General features: G+C 42.4%; 2 protein-coding genes and 1 long non-coding RNA gene across 3 annotated transcripts in view; 2 read left to right on the top strand and 1 right to left on the bottom strand.

Annotated features, from left to right (window-relative positions):
* LOC309694596 (junctional adhesion molecule-like) overlaps nucleotides 1-21,079 on the bottom strand; it is a 271,132-nt gene that overhangs the window by 91,533 nt on the left and 158,520 nt on the right. The window lies entirely within an intron of this gene.
* LOC309698831 (coxsackievirus and adenovirus receptor-like) lies at nucleotides 11,216-20,564 on the top strand (the record flags this gene model as incomplete). The annotated part of the gene is made up of 4 exons (XM_082521550.1): nucleotides 11,216-11,434; nucleotides 19,864-20,202; nucleotides 20,445-20,503; nucleotides 20,547-20,564. Exons 1-4 carry the CDS (start codon nucleotides 11,419-11,421, stop codon nucleotides 20,562-20,564), a joined length of 432 nt encoding a protein of 143 aa, XP_082377676.1. The 5' UTR covers nucleotides 11,216-11,418.
* Nucleotides 14,902-16,775, top strand: LOC309696636. Its single transcript, XR_014273567.1, has 3 exons — nucleotides 14,902-15,193; nucleotides 15,395-15,481; nucleotides 16,180-16,775. It is a non-coding gene; the product is annotated as an uncharacterized lncRNA (long non-coding RNA).

Here is a 21,079-nt window from a genome sequence, read left to right as displayed (position 1 = left end):
GTATAGCGCCTCCAGTCTTGGGGTAAGCCCGCTTATATTATAGCTGCTAGTATTTCTAAATTAGAGACGATTAAGGTTATCTTTGCCTTTTTTGTTTGTAGGGTTTGATTGCTGCCGCACCTTCTCAGGAACCAACTGCCTGATTTTTAAGCAAAGAGTCGAGACGCCTGCCTAGCTGCTGTCTTGTCTTATCTTGTTTTTATTAAGTAGGCTTACCCTTTTTTTTGGTTCACCTGGTGTTCTTCTATTTTATTTTGGACTGTTGCTCGTACCCATGCTTCTGTGATCGGGCTGAAGTGACGCTCTGCCCGAGTGTCGTGCTGGGACTCTAAATCACCTGGGTTGCCGGTCTCAGCCGGTGGGGAGCCAGACCGGCCTATGCCTGAGAATAATTATTACCAGCACGAGTGGTAGTTTGACCCGTGGGGTATAAGCCTTTCCTGTGTGTGCGTGTGTGTGTGATTTCTTTTATTAAAGTTATTAAAGTGTGTTTTAGTTTTTTTATGATCTGTAGCAAGCCTGACGCTCAGTGTCCTTTTGTTCTTTTAACATATTTTTCTGTGTTCTATTTCAGTGAACGGAGGACGAGCCAGTGGCCCTGGGACCTCAGGTGGTGGGTCGTTTTCACACTTTCTTTTGTACAGCACTGGGTGGGCTGCAGTGATTCTTTTTGTGTGATTTTCTTTTTGTTCCACGGCTGCTGGTAAGTCCAAGTTCCACGATTGTTTTATTTTTACTGTAGGACACTGTCAACAATCACGCTACATCTTGATTTTTAATATTTTATTTCATTTTTCTATAAATAAAACTGTTTTAATATCGGAAGCCAACCTGCCTCAGTGTGCATCCTTGAATCTGTGCGGACTCCTTTTATTCCTTTTATCTATTTTTCTTAAATATATTTCCTGGGGTGCAATTCCCCTAGGTGGCGTTGTCAAGTTTATTATTTTGTTCATAACCCCGCCGACCACTTGGTCACATACTTGGCGTTGTCGACAGAGTGCACATTTGAGGTAGATGTTTGGTCTTGTAAATTGTTTTATTTTTTTTTTGCAAAGATCCTAGTTCACCTGTTTGAAGGCTCTATTTGTTTTAGAGTGTGATTATAGACAAGACAGCAGTATCCAGGTAGAAGGAAGAGTAGTAGGATTTTAGCACCTTGCTGATTTAATTTTCTCTTTTTTTTGGGTCAAAATTTATTATGGAGGAAGAATTGCAGCAACTTAGAGACTTGGTAGCGCAGTTAAGGGCAGATAATGAGCAATTGCGCCGGGATGGGGGCGCTGTGCTCGAGTCTGGTGGTAGGGCCGCGTCGTCCTCTTTCGTACCAGCTGGTTGCATACCAAATGTTGGTAGCCAGCCCGCCGTTACAGAGCGTGTGGTGGTGGTGCTTAGGGACCGTAAATGTCCCATGTTCAATGGTAGAACGGGCATCAATATAGCTGAATGGGTCGAAGAGGTTCAAGCATGCATGCGTGCCCCGCACCTGTCTGTTGCTGATCAAGCTTTCTTTAGTTTTGACCATTTAGAGGGAGAAGCAAGGGAGGAGATCAAATTTCGCCCTAATTTAGAGCGAGGGGATCCTGCTCGGGTGTTGACCATTTTAAAGGAACTGTATGGCAATGCACAGTCCTATGTCACTCTGCAGCAGGCTTTCTTTTCGAGGAGACAGCGGGAGGGAGAGACTTTGCAGGAGTTTTCCTTAGCGCTAATGGCTCTGATGGAGCAAGTAAAGCAAAGTGCACCTGATGGTATGCGTAACGCAGAGGTGTTGCTCCGAGACCAATTTGTAGAACATGTTGTTGATAGTGCTCTCTGCAGAGAGCTTAAACAATACGTTCGCCGTGTGCCTACTGCCACCTTCGCGGGGAAGCAATTAGATGGGAAAGAGAAAGATTTTCAGGCGTTGTTCGCGACCGTGGCTATTCTCAACCATCGGCATATGGTTTCCAGTGTGGAGTGCACACTAGCCCTAGGTTCGCTCCTGTTGGTACACCCGAGTCCGAGTGCTGTGAGCTAAAGGAACTCCTAAAGCGCCAACAAGAGCAGTTAAATCAGCTCACTGAGACAGTGGTTTCTTTACAGAACCCCCGAAGAAGTGTTCGGCCTTCACGGGCTGGCTCGGTGATTTGATGCCGGTGTCAGCAGCCAGGACACTTTGCTAGGGAGTGCACTGGGGAGCGGGCTTCACGCCGCCCTAGAGCAGGTTCTGATTCAGGCCCTCCTTATGCCGCAGTTGGCAATCATCTTCCCGCTACCCAGTCGGAAAACTAGCGTCCTCTGAGCTCCAGAGTCACAGTTCAGGTGGGGAGTTCACTGGCTCACAGAAAGATAGGATTGGCAGGCTAATTTAATTGTGTCCAAAGATGGATGTGCTGATTAGTGGGGTAACTGTCCCTTGTTTGGTGGATACTGGGTCCATGGTTTCCACCATCACAGAAAGTTTCTTTTTGGCACATTTTGCCCCTTGGGGACAAGAACGCCTTCAGTCATGCCATTGGCTACAGCTTCGGGCTGCCAATGGGCTTGCCATCCCTTACATTGGCTATTTGGAGCTCAGTGTACTCCTGTGTGGCAAGGAAATGCCCTTTTGTGGAATCCTTATAGTGAAGGACCCTCCTGGGGCTACGCCCTCTGTCCCTGGCATCTTAGGAATGAACGTAATCCGCCGCTGTTATCAAGAACTGTTTGGGGCTTTCGGTGGCTCCTTGTTTAATTCTCCTTCTGTGTCACAGGCACCGAGACCAGTTTTGGAGGCCTTACATCAGTGTCACCAGTCTGCAGCCCAAGCCCCAGAGGACCCTGTCGGTACCGTTAAGGTACAGGGCCCGCGGGCCGCGCGGATACCTGGTGGTGTCATGCAACTTGTGGCCACTACCTGTTTTCAGCAGTTGTCAGGTCAGGCTGTGCTTTTTGAGCCTTCTGAGTCCGGGTTGCCAGTTGGGTTGCTGGCCTCTCCTTGTTTGGTCCAGGTGGATAAGGGCGTTGCCTACATCCCAGTCACCAATGTGGGGACAGCAGAAGCTGTTCTCCACCCGTGGACCCGTTTGGGAGTGATAAGCAAAGCTACTGTTGTTAGCCTCCCTGCCGGTGTTAGCGAGGAACACTCTTTTCCCGTTACCGTTTCCTCCCATACAACCAGCAGTCCTGCTCAAGAGATGGTGGATACGATTGACCTGTCTGCTCTCGCTGAGTCAGAGCAACATGAGGTACGGTTACTTTTGCAGAAGTACCGCTCTGTTTTCTCCACTTATGAGGGAGACTTGGACTGCACAAACCTCATTTCGCACGACATACCGCTGCTCAATGACGCACCTGTTCGGCAGAGGTACAGGCGAATTCCTCCTTCTGATTATGAGGCTGTCAGGGCCCATATCAACCAGCTACTGGAGGCCCAGGTAATTAGGGAAAGTAGCAGTCCTTATGTCAGTGCGCCCCAGGGTGGCTGTGGCTACAATGTAGCTTGCCATCACCAGTGTGTGAATGTGTGTGTGAATGGGTGGATGACTGGATATGTAAAGCGCTTTGGGGTCCTTAGGGACTAGTAAAGCGCTATATAAATACAGGCCATTTACCATTTACCATCTTATGGCTCTCCCATCGTGTTGGTCCACAAGAAGGATGGAAGCCTCCGTCTGTGCGTTGACTATCGTTTGCTGAATAGCAAAACGAGGAAGGACGCCTTCCCCTTACCTCGCATCGAGGAAAGTCTGGATGCCCTAGGTGGCGCACGCTGGTTTTCTACCATCAACCTGGCCAGTGGGTACAACCAGGTGCCAGTTTCTGAGTAGGATAAGCCCAAGACCGCTTTTTGCACGCCGTTTGGCCTGTTCGAGTGGAATCGTATGCCATTCGGGCTGTGCAATGCTCCTGGTACCTTCCAGCGCCCAATGCAGAGGATGTTCGGGGATCAGCAGTGCCAGTCATTACTGCTGTACCTAGACAACATCATTGTGTTCTCCTCGTCTGTCTCTCAGCACCTGCAACGGCTAGAGATGGTGATGGCAAGGCTGCAGCAACAGGGGCTCAAGGCTAAGTTGGAAAAGTGTGCCTTTTTCCAGCAGAAGGTTAACTACTTGGGCCATATAATCTCCTGTGAGGGTGTCTCTACTGATCCAACCAAGGTTGACGCAGTAGCCAAATGGCAGTGTACTCGTTCCGTGTCAGAGTTGCGAGCTTTTTGGGTTTCGCCAGCTATTACCGGCGCTTTGTGGAGGGGTTTGCTGCGTTGGCGGCTCCCCTGCATCAAGTGGTGGCTAAATCGGCTGGCACAAATACAAAGAAGGGCTCGGGACAGAGTTTGAGTGCTATTTGGACCCCTCGGTGTGAGGAGAGCTTTGAGGCCCTGAAAGCAAAGCTTGTATCTGCACCTGTGCTAGCATATGCTGACTTTACGCGCCCATTTATCTTGGAGATTGACGCCAGCCACAGTGGTTTGGGTGCAGCTCTCTCCCAAGATGTAGAAGGTGTTGTTAGGCCAGTGGCTTATGCTAGTCGAGGTCTTCGGCCACATGAGCGCAATATGGACAATTACAGCTCCATGAAGCTGAAGTTTCTTGCGCTCAAGTGGGCCATGGCCAAGAAGTTCCGGGAGTACCTGCTGGGGCAGAAGTGTGTGGTTTACACCGATAACAATCCACTTAGTTACCTCTCTTCAGCTAAGCTGGGTGCCACTGAGCAGAGGTGGGCCTCCCAGCTGGCGGCATTCAATTTTGAGATCAAGTATCGCTCAGGCCGCAGTAATAGGAATGCTGATGCTCTCTCTCGACAGTATGAGATGAGCTCCAGCTTGGCAGAGGTTGTGTTGCCTGGGACTTGTGTCCCAACTTCACTTCAGCAGGCTCAGTGTCCAGCCGTTTTGCCCTCCGTTACTCAGTTGGAGATTGGCAATGCAAAGGACAGTAAAAACCATGTGGACTGTATCAGTTTCTGTAGTGACCTCATCCAATTTGCCCAACAACTACACTAAAGGGGAGGTTGGAATTTTACATTTCAGACACTTTGATAAGTCTTCACATATCCCGCTCCAAAACTTCTGCACTGGTGGACAGAACCAAAGAGCGTGGATGTAATTGTCTGGTGTATTGTCTTGACAGTGTGAGCAGTTGTTGGAAGATGTAAAGCCCATCTTGAACATCCGATGACCTGTATAGTGCACTCTATGCAGTATTTTGTATTGTATTAATTGCAGACTGGGATTTCATCAATTTAAATCTTTAAATCAATTTAAAAACCCTAACCCTTTCTGCTGAAGTTGCCTAAGAGAACTTATATCATAAACCATCAAAGGAAAAATTCGATACATTCCTTGATATTTGGAAATACGTGAAATCTAAACTAAATAGACTGTAAATTGATATGTTTACTGTAAAGTAACATAAACAAACTGAAGATGTGAACATACACACGGGTTCAATTGTTGTTGTTCAATTACAGTCCATCTGTCCGCCGATGTCGAGCAGTCAGTATAGAGCGTCCCTGCCTAAAGCTCGGATTCCTTTACTTATATAGTTTTTAAAAAAGTCTTATTGGCATCAAAACTGCATTTTTAAAGAGTGATCTGCCCAATGGCATAGAAATGACATAAATGTAACCATAAAGACATTTTTAAGTGGCCAAAAAGGACTGAGTTAATGCAGGTACAACCAAAGTCATAAATATACTTAGAACACTGGTAATATTTGTCTTTTATAAAAATATTAGTTCTACAGTACTATACTACAGTCTATAAGTACTTATACCACATAGGTAAACACATTACACATAAAAAAATATGTGGAAACATTGTTTTGGTGGAGGATGAGTTAACTTCTCTGCTGCCACCTGTTGGATCTTTACTCACACTGCCTCTCATACGGGTAACATTCTTAAATACGTACACATTTTTTATAATAGAGAAGAAGAAAATGAAATTAGATGTGTTAAAACTTTTTAAATGTTAAATTGTGATGAATAATGAGAAAAGAAAACATAACTGAAGGTCTAAGTACACTGTAGAGAAGTAATCTATAGAATTTACCCAATAAATCTGAGGTAACAATTCACATTGACTTTTTTGGGATAGATTTAATTCAATATATTGAATGAAAGCAAACGGAACACGTCTGCTTAGTGTTCCCTCGTCTCAGGTTTCCAGTCCTGTGCAGCTTCCTTGACTGACACTCTGTATACAGGTAACGGGGAGGATATAATATGTTGTTTGGTATATGTTTTGTAATGGCTCTGGTGAGGCCACAACTTGAAACAATTCTATCAGTTTATTTCTGATCCAGAATCTTACACAATGACTGTGATTCATGACATAAATACTTCAGGCAGACCATGGTACATCAAGTATATACATGTGTAGATAAAGACAAAATGCTCTGTTGATCTTTTAGACACAGTTGATGCAACTCTTATCTGATCTAAGATCATTACACAAACAATCTGATTTAACACAAACACTGATTTAACCTCTTTATGGTTGTCCATCCATCCATTCGCTTCCGCTTATCCTTTTCTGGGTCGCGGGGGGCGCTGGAGCCTATCCCAGCTGTCATAGGGCGAGAGGCAGGGTACACCCTGGACAGTTCGCCAGTCTGTCGCAGGGCCAACACACAAGGACAGACAACCATTCACACTCACATTCACACCTAGTGGCAATTTGGATTATCCAATTAACCTATCCCCACAAGCTGCATGTCTTTGGACGGTGGGAGGAAGCCGGAGTACCCGGAGAGAACCCACGCAAACACGGGGAGAACATGCAAACTCCACACAGAAAGACCCCGGCCTGATGGTGGAATTGAAGTCAGGACCTTCTTGCTGTGCGGCAACAGTGCTAACCACCATGCCACCGTGCTGCCCTTTATGGTTGTCGTTTTTACAAAAAGAAAAAAGAAATGAAATCAAAATTTTCCACTGACACCACTTTCAATTAATTCAATTTCACCCTCAATTCACATGTAAATCCTACAATATAAAATACGTGAATACAATGTTCTGTCAAGAATACGTTATTGGCTCGATCATGGAAACATTCTTATGGTAAATGTCACACTTAGGATTTCCAAGGAAGTCTCTGGCTTATGTAGAAATCTCAAGTCAGGATCTGAAATGTAATTATATGTAATTATATATAAGGCTATCTGTGGGTATGTCTGTATTGTATTCGAACAGCCCGGAGCACATTACACCCACTCAAGACGGCTGTGACATTTCGACTGGATGTGCAACAGCGTGAGTCAGGAATGCTTTAAAGAGTCCTGTCAGATCAAATCAAATCCACAGTAAAAAAAGAAATTCAATCCCAGTGAAGCTGAATTACAAACACCACCAATTTTTTAACCCCAAACCCCCCAATTATTGTCTAAAATATACAGAACACTCTCTAAAATAGATGAATCAATATCACTTCCTATTGCAAAATGGGAAGCGGATTTATCGATCAGCTTAGACCAAAACTTCTGGTCTCAGATTTGCTTAAAAACCTTTCATCTAATCAGAAATCCCAGTCTTCAATTAATTCAATATAAAATATTACATAGCGTGCATGATACTGGTCATAGGATCTATAAAATGGGCTATACGTCTTCCAACAACTGCTCACACTGTCAAGCAAATACACCGGACAATTATATCCACGCTCTTTGGTTCTGTCCACCAAATCAGAAGTTTTAGCGCGAGATATGTAAAGAATTATCAAAGTGCCTGAAATGTAACATTTAATCCCTTTTAGTATGCTTGCTGGGCAACTTGGATGAGGTCACTACAGAAATAAACACAGCCCACATTGTTTTTACGGCCGTATGCATTGCCAAGAAAACGGTCCTCATTAACTGGAAAAATAAAAATAATCTTAATTCTAACCAATATAAAAGTCCATTTAAAAACCATCTAATAGATCTCATTAGTCTTGATACAGCCTCTTCCATCACATTTGATCAATCCCTCTGGGCTCCTTTGAGGGGGGGATGATTCAGTCTTACCTGGCACTACATCAAACTGGTTATATTTTAGTGATTTCTTTAATCTACACTTCTGAGTGAAACTGAAACAATTTCCAAAAATGTGTTTAACGGTGGAAGACTCATGATTTAACAACAGGGGCAATTTTTTTTTTTACAGACAGCCACATAGTTGACAGTAATCACATTAATATAATGCATTGCAGTATCAGTTACTTGGTTTTGGGGTTTCTTTCGCTCGAAAATGAGTGTAACGGTAAAGTGTAAACTGCATCCAGGACAGAAACAGCTGGATTATGCTGCTAATGCAACTTTGGCTCTTTGCAATCACAGGCACAGACAGCTAACGCTAAGCTAGCCAAGAACCCAGAGTTATGTTAAAACTGAGCGAATGCGACCAGCAGCCAGGTCGGAAATTTAACAGCTGACTACAGCAGTGATGAGCAATCAGTTTGAAATCGCTGTGCTGGTTTTCATCTTTTCTTTGTGCCATTGGCTTTGTGTTCATACCTAAACACTAAAAGAGAGATCGTGTCTGTTGGTGTTGATTTGTTTTGGTGTGTGGCGCTAGGGTTGCCAACCGTCCCTTAAAAAACGGAATCGTCCCGTATATAGAAACAAAAGTACACGTCCCGTATTGAGCTAATAAGGGACGCACTTTGTCCCGTAATACAGTGAGAATCAAAAGTAGTCTATAAATGTTTATGGAATTAACGCTTTGTTTGAAAACATAATTCCCAGCCCCTCTCCTGCTTTGTGACCAATGAGCTGACAGCACACTTATGACAATTCAAGTATGACAATTCAGATTACCGCTCATCTCATTGGTCGAGGAAAGGTCGCTTACGGAGAAAATACCGGAAGACAACAGATGACCACAACAACAAGCATGGCCAACAGGGAAACAAACGCCGACACTGCGGTGCAAGTCTCGGATGACAGTACACCTAAAGCTGGGCAGACACTGTGCGATTTTTTCAGTCACGTTATTCAGCTCCTGCTCAAACTGCACGATTGACTCGCAGGGGTTAGAAGTTGGTAGGTCACGATGCAGGGTCTCACACTATACCGCCCGATGCTCTGATGCGACCTGAGTGCTCCCACTGTGCCTCCATAAAATTAAGGTTATAACAGAAAATCTGTCGCTCGCTCTCTCTGTCTTTCACTCACACAGACACACCCCCACCATCAACTTTGCTAAATTGCTAATGAAAAACATTGATCAGGCAGCTGTGATTGAGCAGCAGTGTCGATCCAACTATTTTCACGGTTGTTGTGGTCGTGATAATTTTGTGATGCCACATCGAAAAGGCTCGGATGAGCTTTCCAAAGTTCTACAAGTTGTGCCTCCATCGCTTGTGTCCAGATCACACGCTGCACAGCCGTGCTGCTCCATCTTTTTCACCAACGTTTACGTGTTTGCGCGTGAGCAGTGTGAGCGGCTGTGGTGAGACCCTCACGAGCGATTGATGACCGGGAGCTGGTCGTGAGGTGTTAATCGCTTCTCGTTACCCCACGTATACTACACGATGCACGATGAAGGCCAAAATCGGGCCAATCACCAAATCGGTCGCACGACTCAAAAATCGGCTCAAAATGGACCAAAAATCACACAGTGTAAGCCCAGCATTAGAGCAGCAATGTTTGTTCGCTCAGAGAAAGAAAAAAAGGCTGCAAAAGTACAGGGAGGAATGGGAAAAGGGAAACACCTGGCTGGGAAAATGCACGATAACACCTATAACGCGCACTGCACTGTGTGCCGGCGCACTTTTTCCATAGGCATGCTTCTAGTGGTGGGCACATGAAGAACATGAGGGGCGTGAAAGCTCGGGGAACCCTTAACCAATTTTTTGTCCACTAGGCCGGCAGAAGCAGATATGGTATGTAAACACTGGTTTGTTTTTTTTAAAACCCTCTGGTTAAGGTTAATATGGGCATGTGCAGTTAATATCAGCGCTATCTGGCCAGAAGTGTGATAATATAATTTATTTTGTGTAATAAACAACTGCAAGGATAGATGATTACAACAAATAGATCACTAATACATAAACGTAATACATAGATGAATGATGATGATGAGTTATGATGTGTAATCATGGGAACAAGCGGGTTTACAAACAGGAGCAGCTGATTAGCATTAGAAAAGCTGAAATAATACCTCAACTGAAGCCAGTTGTACTAAATGCACTATATGTGCACTGTTACAAGAATATTTTTCGTTCTATTGTTTTCTATTAATTTATATAATTTTAAGTTAAGCAGGACAGAGTTCTTTTTAAAGAAAGATTTACTTATATTCTCAAAAGTTAAGCATGACAGGCTTCTGTTTAAGAAAGAGACCTGTTTTACTGTGTTAATGTTGTCATTTTGAGCTAAAAATAAATGGCTAAATGATCATTTGTTTCCCATATGGTCATATCACAAAGAATATGCATCTGCTTAAATCAAATTCAAGTCAAATGGTTAAAAAATAATTTCACACACAAAAAAAGAGCTACAAAATTCACCACACTGGGAAGGGTGAACTGGGTTGCCCGGCCCTGGCCACGAGGTGTCCCTTATTTATTTTTCAGGGAGTTGGCAACCCTATGTGGCGCATTAGCCTAAAGCTTGTGTTGTTAGTAGTGTTTCAGGTTCTTTCACAGACTAATGAAAAAGTAATGTAATGTACTGTAACAAATTACTTTCGTCAGCATTTAATTAACTAAGGTACCACATCACTTGTAAGAAAAGTAACGAGTAATGTGTAACACATTGCATTTGTTGTGTAATAATGCTAGCACTGGTTATTACAGGTACAGATGCAGAAATGGTTCGATCACAGCAAGTTTGTTACAAAAAATAAATGAATAAATAAATCAAACACTCTGTACACGACAAAAACACTGAAAATGTCAAAATTCATGAATGCAAATCTTTATTAATAGAGACGATGATAAAGAACTTTACATTATTTGAATTACCTGCCAGAAACTGTCTGATAAATGAGAAACATGCTTCACGGTTCACATCAGAGAGATATCTGACATAAAGTCAAACTGTGTTACAAATAAACATGATCTTATGAGTGTGTTTTTTTTTAAATTTTTGAACCATACAAACGTCCTCATGTAGAGATCAGCTGTTACAGTTTAATTACAGTAATTAAAGTAAAGAGGTGGCCTGGGGCTCGGTCACTCAGGCGCAGCTGGGGGCCGGCGGAGCTCACGGGCGCGTCACTGCAACTCCCCCTGACTTCTGCTCCGCGGCTGCTGGGCGAACCCTCATCTGGGACTCTCCTCAGCTCTTACTGGAACAGTGGCGCGGCTGCCCCTCTGTTGGTCTTCCATGGTCTCTTGTGTTCTGGGGGCCTCTGGATGTCTGGAGTTTTGATCTCCTCCATACCCGCTTCACACCCTGGAGGACGGGGCTGTGGCCCCCCCACACTCCCTAGCAGATCATTACATGGAGAAACCTTTGGAATGCAAGCATGCTGATCCACACAGGTATGCACACATGGGTATTCACAGACGCGGACTAAAGCTTTCTTGGCTGCTACCTCAAAGCACACTGTGCGCTGTCTATCTTGCGTGCTGCACAATATCGTTTATTATTTAGTAAATATTGATATCTATGGCTAGCTAGTTTATTGTGATGGTGCTTTGTTTTCTCTATTATTATGTTGCTCTTTGTTGTTTGCTGTCTCCTCTGTTTGTTTTTTTTTTGTTTGTTTTTTTTTTCTCCATACAGGTGACCCAGGAGTTCTTTTTTTTTTTTTCTCTCTCTCTTCCCCCCCCTTCTCACCGTCTCTTCTCCCCTTTGGTTTTCTTTCTTTCTCTCCCCCTCTTTCTCTCATTCATTCCCCCTGTCCTATTTATTAAAAAAAAAAAAAAAATGACAAAGGATGAACTGAAGCTCTGCCATCACGTAATGTCGCATACTGCTGTTTCTGATGTCATTTATAAAAAAAATAAAAATAAAAAAAAATTTAAAAAAAAAGTAATTAAAGTAAAGATTTGTGTATTGACAGACTCAGGCTCAGAGTCACTGACAGACAGCACAGACACACACTGTTGGTCTGAAGTCTAAAGATGATGATCAGCGTGTCTTTCTCCATGGTTGGCATCAACGCAGGATTATGGAGCAGCAGCAGGAGACTTGGAGTCGAGCTGTCAGGAGCTCTGAGCCATTTCAGTCTGCTGCTGGCCTGCAAGAGGTTACTCTGGATTCGGGGTTTCTTGTGTTTTATCTTTTTTGCACATCAGATAACCACAACCAGCAACTGCAACAGCAACTACCAAACCAACTACCCCGCCGATAATTTTCCCCAGTTTTCCTGCAGGAGAGAAACAGGTGTAACAGAAAAAGTTAAAAGTAGGAATAACGTGTGGCAGTTTGAATGCTGGTGAATTTTTCTGTTCTTGTTCGCTTAAAAAGCAGGAAACATGATCTGACTGGAACTGCAGAGATGTTTTATACTCATCTCTGATATTAGTGACATTTGTAATAATTAGTTTCTGCTCTAACCTTACCTAAACAATGTTGCTAGGTAAGGTTAGAGCCCAGGGAGGGGCGGCTATCTGCTCCTCACTGAGCCTGGTTCTGCCGGAGGTTTCTTCCTGTTAAAAGGGAGTTTTTCCTTCCCACTGTCGCCAAAGTGCTGCTCATAGGGAGCCATATGATTGTTGGGTTTTTCTCTGTATCTCTTATTGTACGGTCTACTGTACAATATAAAGGGCCATGAGGTGACTGTTGTTGTGATTTGGTGCTATATAAAGAAAATTGAATTCAATTCAATTGAATTAAAACTCTAGACTACCAGCCACAAAGACAACAGCTGGAGAAACATCTGTCTGCCTCTGACATCCACCAGCTCATCCATACAACAAACAAACATCAACAACCAGGAAGCAGCCTCACCTCTGATCACACACACATTCAACACTACTCACTCACCTGGAGGAACAACACCCAGTCTGATGGTTCTAATGGATTTCCATGAGTGTGTTTTTTCGATGAAGACGTGACACTCGTATTTTCCGTTACAAGCATCTATCACATTCTTCAGAATCAAAGACACGTCTCCATTCTTCATCTGTATGTCCTTCAGATCCACACGGTTCTTAAAAAATGGATGCTGATTGGTGGTATCAAAACGCTCCTTGTGGTACAAAAAGACATTTTTATCTCTGATGTCTTCTCTGCTCCACTTTACACCTGTAACAGGTTTGTTATCTGGAGCTTGACATGTCAGAGGGACGTCCTGTCCAGGCAAAGCTAAGACAGTCTTTTGATCTGAAAGAAGCAATCATAAAGAGCAGAGAGGTTAAAGGTCAAAGTACAATTATGATCAGAATGATTGACTTTAAATATTTTTGTTTATTTCCTTTGACATTTGAGTTTTTAGTCATGTTGGATTTAATGAACCTCTGAACATCCAGCAGGTCACCAGTGACCCACTGAGGGGGAATTTTAGCCTCATGCTAAACATGAGGAGAGCTTTTATTGAGCTAAAGCACATTGAAATTTGAGATCCACTCAGTCTCAGGACAGACAGAATATACTCTGTTTGAAAATGCATGTCCAAAGGATTTTGTAACTTGCCAATACTAATATTTTAAATAAATATGTAGAAGCAGTAGCAATCTTCCATGAAATAAAAAAAATCTATTTCTTGAAGCAGAACATTGATCCACATCTGAATAAACCTGGATCCATGTAATATTAAAGTGATGAGGCCCAGAGTGATAAAAAGAAATCCCTGACAGCACCCCTGGACACACACATACTCCTTTGTCTCTGTCACATCTGGATCACAGCCCCAGATGTTCAGTCCGCACAGACAAACTGAATCAATCTGAAGATAACTCTTATAGAAATATTATTAACATGTAAACAGGCTGATACTCTTCATTCATCTTCAGTTTCTAACAGTAAATCTCACCTGCAGAGACAAACACAAGGATGCTGAAAAACAGCAAGGTGGAGTAGAGTGATCCAGGTCCAGCAGACATGTCTGTGCTTCTGTATTAAATCAAATTGGAGCTTCAGACGAGACTATATGAGATGAGCTTTGAATTTCAGATGAAGCTGAAAGTCCCCGAATGAGAGCGCAGGTCTGTAACTCCACACTTAACAGTCAGAGAGAGAGAGACGGTTGGTGGGCTTGACCAGAGTCCTCCAATGGCTGCGAACTAATAACTCCCGAATGCTAAATTCCTTACAAGTTACCTGGAAAGTTGTCAGGTTTTCATAAGAAAGCTCATCTGGCTCAGTTCCAAGGTGGGAGAAGTCTTCACACTCAGCCTGTGAGGCTTAAGGGCTGTGCTGCTTTCACACAGAAACTGATGATATACATTTAACTGCACTTTCTGTAAGTTTGTTTTTTTATGAAGCAGAAATAACCCAATTTATATCATAAACCAGGAGCAGACATGCAATGGTTCAGAGGATGAAGAAACTCTCTGTTCTGCTGTGGAGGACATCAGCCTGAGTCCACGGCCTTCAGCTTCTGCCTGCGTGCGGGTCAGAGTGTGGATGGAGTCAAACAGACCAACTAACAATATTTTATGTCAAAAGTATAAAAAAAATGAGATCAGAGTTATTACTTCTTCAGCCTGTTTTTGTTTTTGTGCTTAAGGACATGGACGTTTTATGTTGGGAAAACTTGAACTTGAATTAATTTAGTCTGCAGCGTGCCGATCTCTCTCCCTCTGACCAATGAGTCATAGGAGCCTTGATAATAAAAGATTAATTCAGGTGGGAATCCTCGCGGTTCACCTGCCTGCAGAAGCAGCAGGTGGGCCATCTGTCGGCACTCCATGATCATGTGATCGCTGTGCTGTAAACCACACTTCACAAAACCAACAGACTGAGGCATTTAGAAGAAACTAAGAGCCAGATCAGCAGAACTATAGCACACGGAAATGTCTGCTGTAACTGTCACCAGGGGCGGAGCGTGGGGGTGGCTTACTGGGCTTAAGCCCGGGTTGTTTTGTCAGAAGCCTGGGGTATTTTGGAGTGTAATTTTTTCATAGTTAGATGCCTGGCTGACAACTGTATAAAACAAAAAGTACACACAATATTCGAAGCACATAGTGCACACTGTGGGAATTTACGACTGTGCGTGAATCCCCCCCTGATATTGGTATGATCCAAGCTCAGGCACTAAGCGACTGAGCGAGGGGGCGGGGCAGCTGCTGCCCGTCAGTGCGCTGTTGGAGAGACGGAGCCAGCCATACTAAGGAGAGCTTAAGTTTGACCAGGTACCAAAGCAAATCATTCCTACTGTACAAATAATGTAAATATGACGGTGCATCACGAAAGATTGATATCAAACTGATCACTTGACCAATATTACGTTACTTGCTCTTCAAGTGAATCAACAAATGGCGAAATGAAAAGCCGAACAAATGCTATTTTTTTTAGAGAGTCTTAGCTTACGTGTGTTTATTTCATATTTTCAGTTCTTACCCTCCCCGACTAAATCGGTTTCATTTATGTACTGAAATATAAGAATGGACATTAGAGGGTTCTTTCAAAGAAAAACTCAGGTAAATGTTATTTTATATATTATGCTTTGTATGTTGTTCAGTATATTTGTATGCAAAACAAGAGGAATTTCAGTACACAGCAGTATATTCACATTTGTAACCAGATATTTACACTTTAGGGAGAAAACATAAAACATTTTTACTGCACAACATCAATTTAGAGTAAACTTTTGTTTTAGATAAATATTGAAATATCTTTTGAATTAGTTAAATGTCACAATAAAGAGAGACAGAGCTTTCTGTTTTTTATCACTTTCATCAAATTTAGGAGTACATGTACACTAAGTTTATTGTTAATTAATAAGAAAACTCCAGACGATTCCATTCTGAGCTGAAGAAGCTTCTGATAGGTTAGTAGAGTCCATGTGAGTAAACAGGTGGCACAGCTGTGGATGCATATAAGGCAAAACACAGAGCCTGTTTCTGTGACATGGGAAAATCAAGAGATGTCAACCAAAACACCAGGAAAAGAACTGTGGAGCTCCATAAGTGTGGCTCAATTTGAATACAATTTTGTGCCATTTGCAATTAAGAAATACAGATAGTTTCTCTCTTTACTCTTAAAGTAAACAAATATGTTTTTTATATTTATCAATCTAAAAAAATAAACATTTAGTCTGATTTGATGTTACAATTAAAAAGTGTTTGTGTTTTTATCTGAAGAGTTTGTAAATGTCTGTATATTTGATGATTGTCAGCACAAAGAGGGAGAGAGGAACAGAGAGGGAGATGGAGAATGAGGACAGAACAGAGATGAACAAGAGCAGGTGAGACACACATGTTAGTCAAATGGTTGTTTACCAAAAGTATCACTGTATCATAGGTCCTCATGTATCTCATACCTAGTGTTTCTTTTTAGGTTTGTTATTTTTCAAATTCTATATTTATTAAGTTATGCAGGCTTGTTTGCACAACAAGGCTAAATAATTATATAAACCTTTCTCAATCTAAATATTGTACTTTGGTAAAATTAAAAAATAAATGTAGTGCAGGTCTATGATGATTTTTAGTGCTACTATCATCTAGTTCTGATTCTGGTTCTGTCTTGGTTAAATCCTAAGTAGTCCTGATTTTGAACTGTTGTAGTCCTGTTTTAATTCTGGATCAGTTCTTGGTCTGGTTGAATTGGGGTTTAGTCCTCGTGTCTTGATACAGCCCTGATTTTGTTCTGCCTTGCTGCTTAATTAAAAAACTAGTTTAAGGTGTTCTGCACATGTGATATATATTTTTCCCTATATGAAGTCATTCTTTTTTGAACAAAACTCAAAACAGAGCCAATTAATCTTTCAGTCATTTCTACCCCCCCCCCCCCCCCCCCCCCAAGGGAAAAAAAAATCCCACATGCATACTATCCTTTTGGGCTAAGCCCCGGGTGTTTCAAATGTCTGGCTCCGCCTCTGACTGACACCCTGCTGCACTTTGATGCTTGTCTGTGTCTCTGTTTGTTTCGGCAGGTGAGGCTTAACTTGGATTTAAACAGTTTGTCTTTGTGATAAAGGCGAATAAAATTCAGCTGGTTTATATGTTTAAAGCCAAACAACTCTTTTCATATTGGTCCAGTGTGCGTGTAAAGGAGACATCAGGCTGCATGAGTCAGTGTGGACTTTAATCCAGCTGTGACAGAGACAAAGAAGTGTAATGTGTGTGTGTGTGTTAGGATTTTTTATTTTGAGTCAATACAATCACAACGGGCATAACCGGGGGGGACGAAGCAGAAAAAGAAGAAAGAAAGAGACGTTGGGGAGAAAGTTGAAAAATGGAAGGACAGAAGAAAAGAAGGGGGGGAAAGACACAGCAGAGAAACAACAGCAACAATGGCGTTGTACTCCAAGGAGGGAGAGTCTGTGTCACGTTATGGTCATGTTCTTTCGTCATGTTTGCTGTATGCAGCTGGTAGAAAGGACCCCAAATGCAGACTCGTGGAGGCAAAAATGAACAGAAAAAACTCAGCTTTATTGCTGGTAGCTACACTCTAAAAAGTAATTCAGAGGCTTAGTAGATATCACTATAAATATAAGTTAGATAAGCATGATAAAAACTATGAATATCATTTTAGTAATTATTGAATTTGATAAGTTGAAATAAATATCTAAAATATTAACGTATGTTTTTGTGTTATATTAAGGTATTTATTTACATTTATCTCAGACAAAAAATTCAGTATGTGGTTCACAGAATACCTTCTTTAAATATACTTAATATTTTTATTTAAAATTGAATTAAAATATTTGAGAAATAGGTATCTATACTGACCAGTATCTTGTACTAAAATCATTAATTATTCAAACAATATTATTTATTGTCAGCAGCTACAACTGAAAAGTGTAAGTAAAACACGGTAACATAGAGTAATTGAGTACTGTAATGTTTGCATGCCTCAAACATCAATGATGACACCTTCCGTATTTCTCAGTTCCATTCTTTAATTCTCAGGCTTGCAGCGGCAACACAGTCTGCAGCACTAACTTGTTCATCTACCGTTTTCTGTTGTCTCCTTTTTTTATATCCTCCTTCCGCCTTACATTCGACCTTTCAAAATAAAAGTTCTGTAAACATCACAATCACCTCCTTTTTTTTTCTTTTAACAAACTTAGGTATTCAGCGAGGTGAATTATTAATCTGAACCTATGACAACGACACCTAATAAAATTACTGAACGTTCTTATTACTTGAGTTTCTCCACACCTAAACATCACTTAAACAGCACTGCATTTGCGCAGATCTCTGACTAAACACTATCAACATTCAACACTATAATACTGGTTACAGTGTTAGATTCAGGAACAACAAACATGTTACACGCAGCATAACCTTTAACTGGTCACTCAGATATTCAAGTCTTAGATCTGATGTAATCAGACAGATGCATAGGTACGCGTCTGTTTGATCTGACGGGGTATCTGGGCTTGTCTGTTAAGGCGGGGTCGACATGCCGTCCAGGTGGGGCAGCTTCAAGACCATGTCTGATTTTCTTGAAGAATGAGGCATTCCTGACAATCGAGTGTCCATCCCTTGTAGCTGTAATTTCAGAACCCTTAACCTTAGTCACTTTGTAGGGTTTTGCATTGTATGGTGTGGATAATTTGTTGTGCTTGGGGTGGCGATGCAGCACTGTGTCACCCAGACTTAGTGAGTGTGGTCTGGTGTGACAAGTTGCATCTGCGATCACCTTCATCTTGATCTTTGCACTATCATCCCTTGCTCTCACTTCAGCATTTGAACACTTGCGTGGAGTGGTGTTAACGAAAGGGAGCTTGGTGTATAGCTGGCGTTGAAACAGTATTTCAGCTGGTGAGCTCGCTGTTGTGCTATGAGGTGTAGATCTGTACTCACGAAGAAAGATGTTTAGTTGCTGTTTCCATGGTGTGCCTTGCGTCTCGGCATCTCTCAGTGCTTTGCCTAGGGTTCTCATAAATCTCTCAGCAATGGCATTCGCCTGAGGCCAACAAGGTGTGATTTTGCGATGATGAAATCCTAGGTAGTCTGCAAACTGTGAGAAAGCCTCACTGTTAAAAGGAGGACCATTGTCAGTTTTTACTGTCCTTGGGATTCCAAACATGGAGAACACTTTGTCAATGACTGGGATAACAGAAGATGCTGATGTTGAGCGTACACTTTCAACGACTGGATAGCAAGAATACTCGTCTGTGATGACGAGAAGATATTCCCCTGTAGGGAGTGGTCCATAAAAGTCTGCACTGACACTGTGCCAGGGCGTTTCGGGTAATGGTGACATCTGCAGAGGGTCAGTGTGTGTGACAGGTGTGCTAGCTTGGCATGGCAGACAGTTTTGAACTGCAGATTCTGCTTTCTGATCGATCTCTGGGAACCATACTTTGGTACGTAGCAGCGCTTTGGTCTTGACGATACCCTGGTGCCCTTCGTGTGCCAGTTGTATTGCTCTTTCTTGTAGGACAGTTGGAATGACTATCCTCGTGCCTCTGAGGATGAAGTCAGATGAGTCGGCTATTGTTAGTTCACTTTGAACATGTTTGAATGATTTCAAAATGTCAGCATGCTGGGATTTATCTGTTAGATGCCACGTGTTGTTCCTGATGTGACCGATGACTTTCTGCAGAACCTGGTCTTTCAGAGTCTCTGTTTTTATCTCGCGAAGTGTCATGGCTTTTGGGGTGGAGTGATAAGAGAAGAAATTGACATACTCTTCTGCAACCTTACATGTACGAGCACTTTCATTCTCCTGTGTTGGCTTATGACTGACATAGAAAAAAGTGCATGGGTGAATGAAGCAAATGATTGAGTAGTTACATGATAAATAAATGTAGTTTAGTCTCTCCTATGCTCTCTGATTGGCTGCCTTAGAAATGAACAGTTGTACTTTGACCTTTAACCTCTCTGCTCTGTGTTGTTTCCTCTTTCAGAGCAGAAAAACATCACAGCTGAGTCTGGACAGAACGTCACTCTGACATGTCGAGCTCCACAAGGCAAACCCATCAGAGCTGTGAAGTGGAGCAGAGCTGACCTGGGAGATAAATATGTGCTTTTGTACCGAGATGAGCAGTTTGATCAAACAAGCCAGCATCCATCTTTTATGAACCGGGTGGATCTGCAGGACAGACAGATGAAGGATGGAGACGTGTCTTTGATTCTGAACAATGTGACGATTAATGATGCTGGAACATACGAGTGTGGTATCGTCCAGATAGGAACAAAGTATTTGAAGCGCATCAGCATCATCTACCTTCATGTTGTTCCTCCAGGTGAGTGAGTAGAGTTGAGTGTGTGTGTGTGTGATCAGAGGTGAAGCTGCTTCCTGGTTGTTGATGTTTTTTTCTAAAGATGTTGTTGATGAGACTTTGTAGAAAGCAGCTGGTCTGAGTGATGTGATCAGAGTGCAGTAGATAATGTCTGACAGCAGTTTGAAGAGCAAATGGATTCTGTTCTGTTCTTCACTCATCACCTACCTGACAGCTGACACCTCACACCTGTTTCTCACCTGCAGGTCACACAGGAGGAGACACAGAGGATGGAGGGAAGGAGGACGGATATGTTGGACTAATAGTTGGTCTGACAGTTTCTGCAGTACTTCTTCTTCTTGTTGCAGCTGCTGTTGGTATCCTGATCTACAGAGGCTGTAATCTGAATCCTGCTGATCCACATGTAGCAGAGCATCTTCAGCATGAATGTGAGTCAGATGAACAAACACAAAGAAAGACAAATAAATGATGGTGAACATCCAGCAGACGCTGTAGAAAGCTGGACAACAGAACATGTTCAACTATGAAAACTCGACTTTAAAACATTTAAATAGCTGCTGGATGTTCAGAAGTTCATTAATTAAATCCAACATGACTAAAAACTCAAATGTCAAAGCAAATAAACAAAATATTTAAAGTCAATCATTCTGATCATAATTGTACTTTGACCTTTAACCTCTCTGCTCTGTGTTGTTTCCTCTTTCAGACAAAACCATCACAGCTGAGTCTGGAGAGGACGTCACTCTGACATGTCGAGCTCCAGACAAGAAGATCATAGTTATAGTTTGGAGCAGAGAAGACCTGAAAGATGAATATGTGCTTTTTTACCAAAAAGCACAGTTTGTTCCAGAGTACCAGCATCCATCTTTTAAGAACCGGG

This window comes from Aulonocara stuartgranti, assembly GCF_965226115.1.
Source record: "Aulonocara stuartgranti genome assembly, chromosome: 3".
NCBI classification, from domain to species: Eukaryota; Metazoa; Chordata; class Actinopteri; order Cichliformes; family Cichlidae; genus Aulonocara; species Aulonocara stuartgranti.
This window is presented reverse-complemented; position numbering and strand designations above follow the sequence as displayed.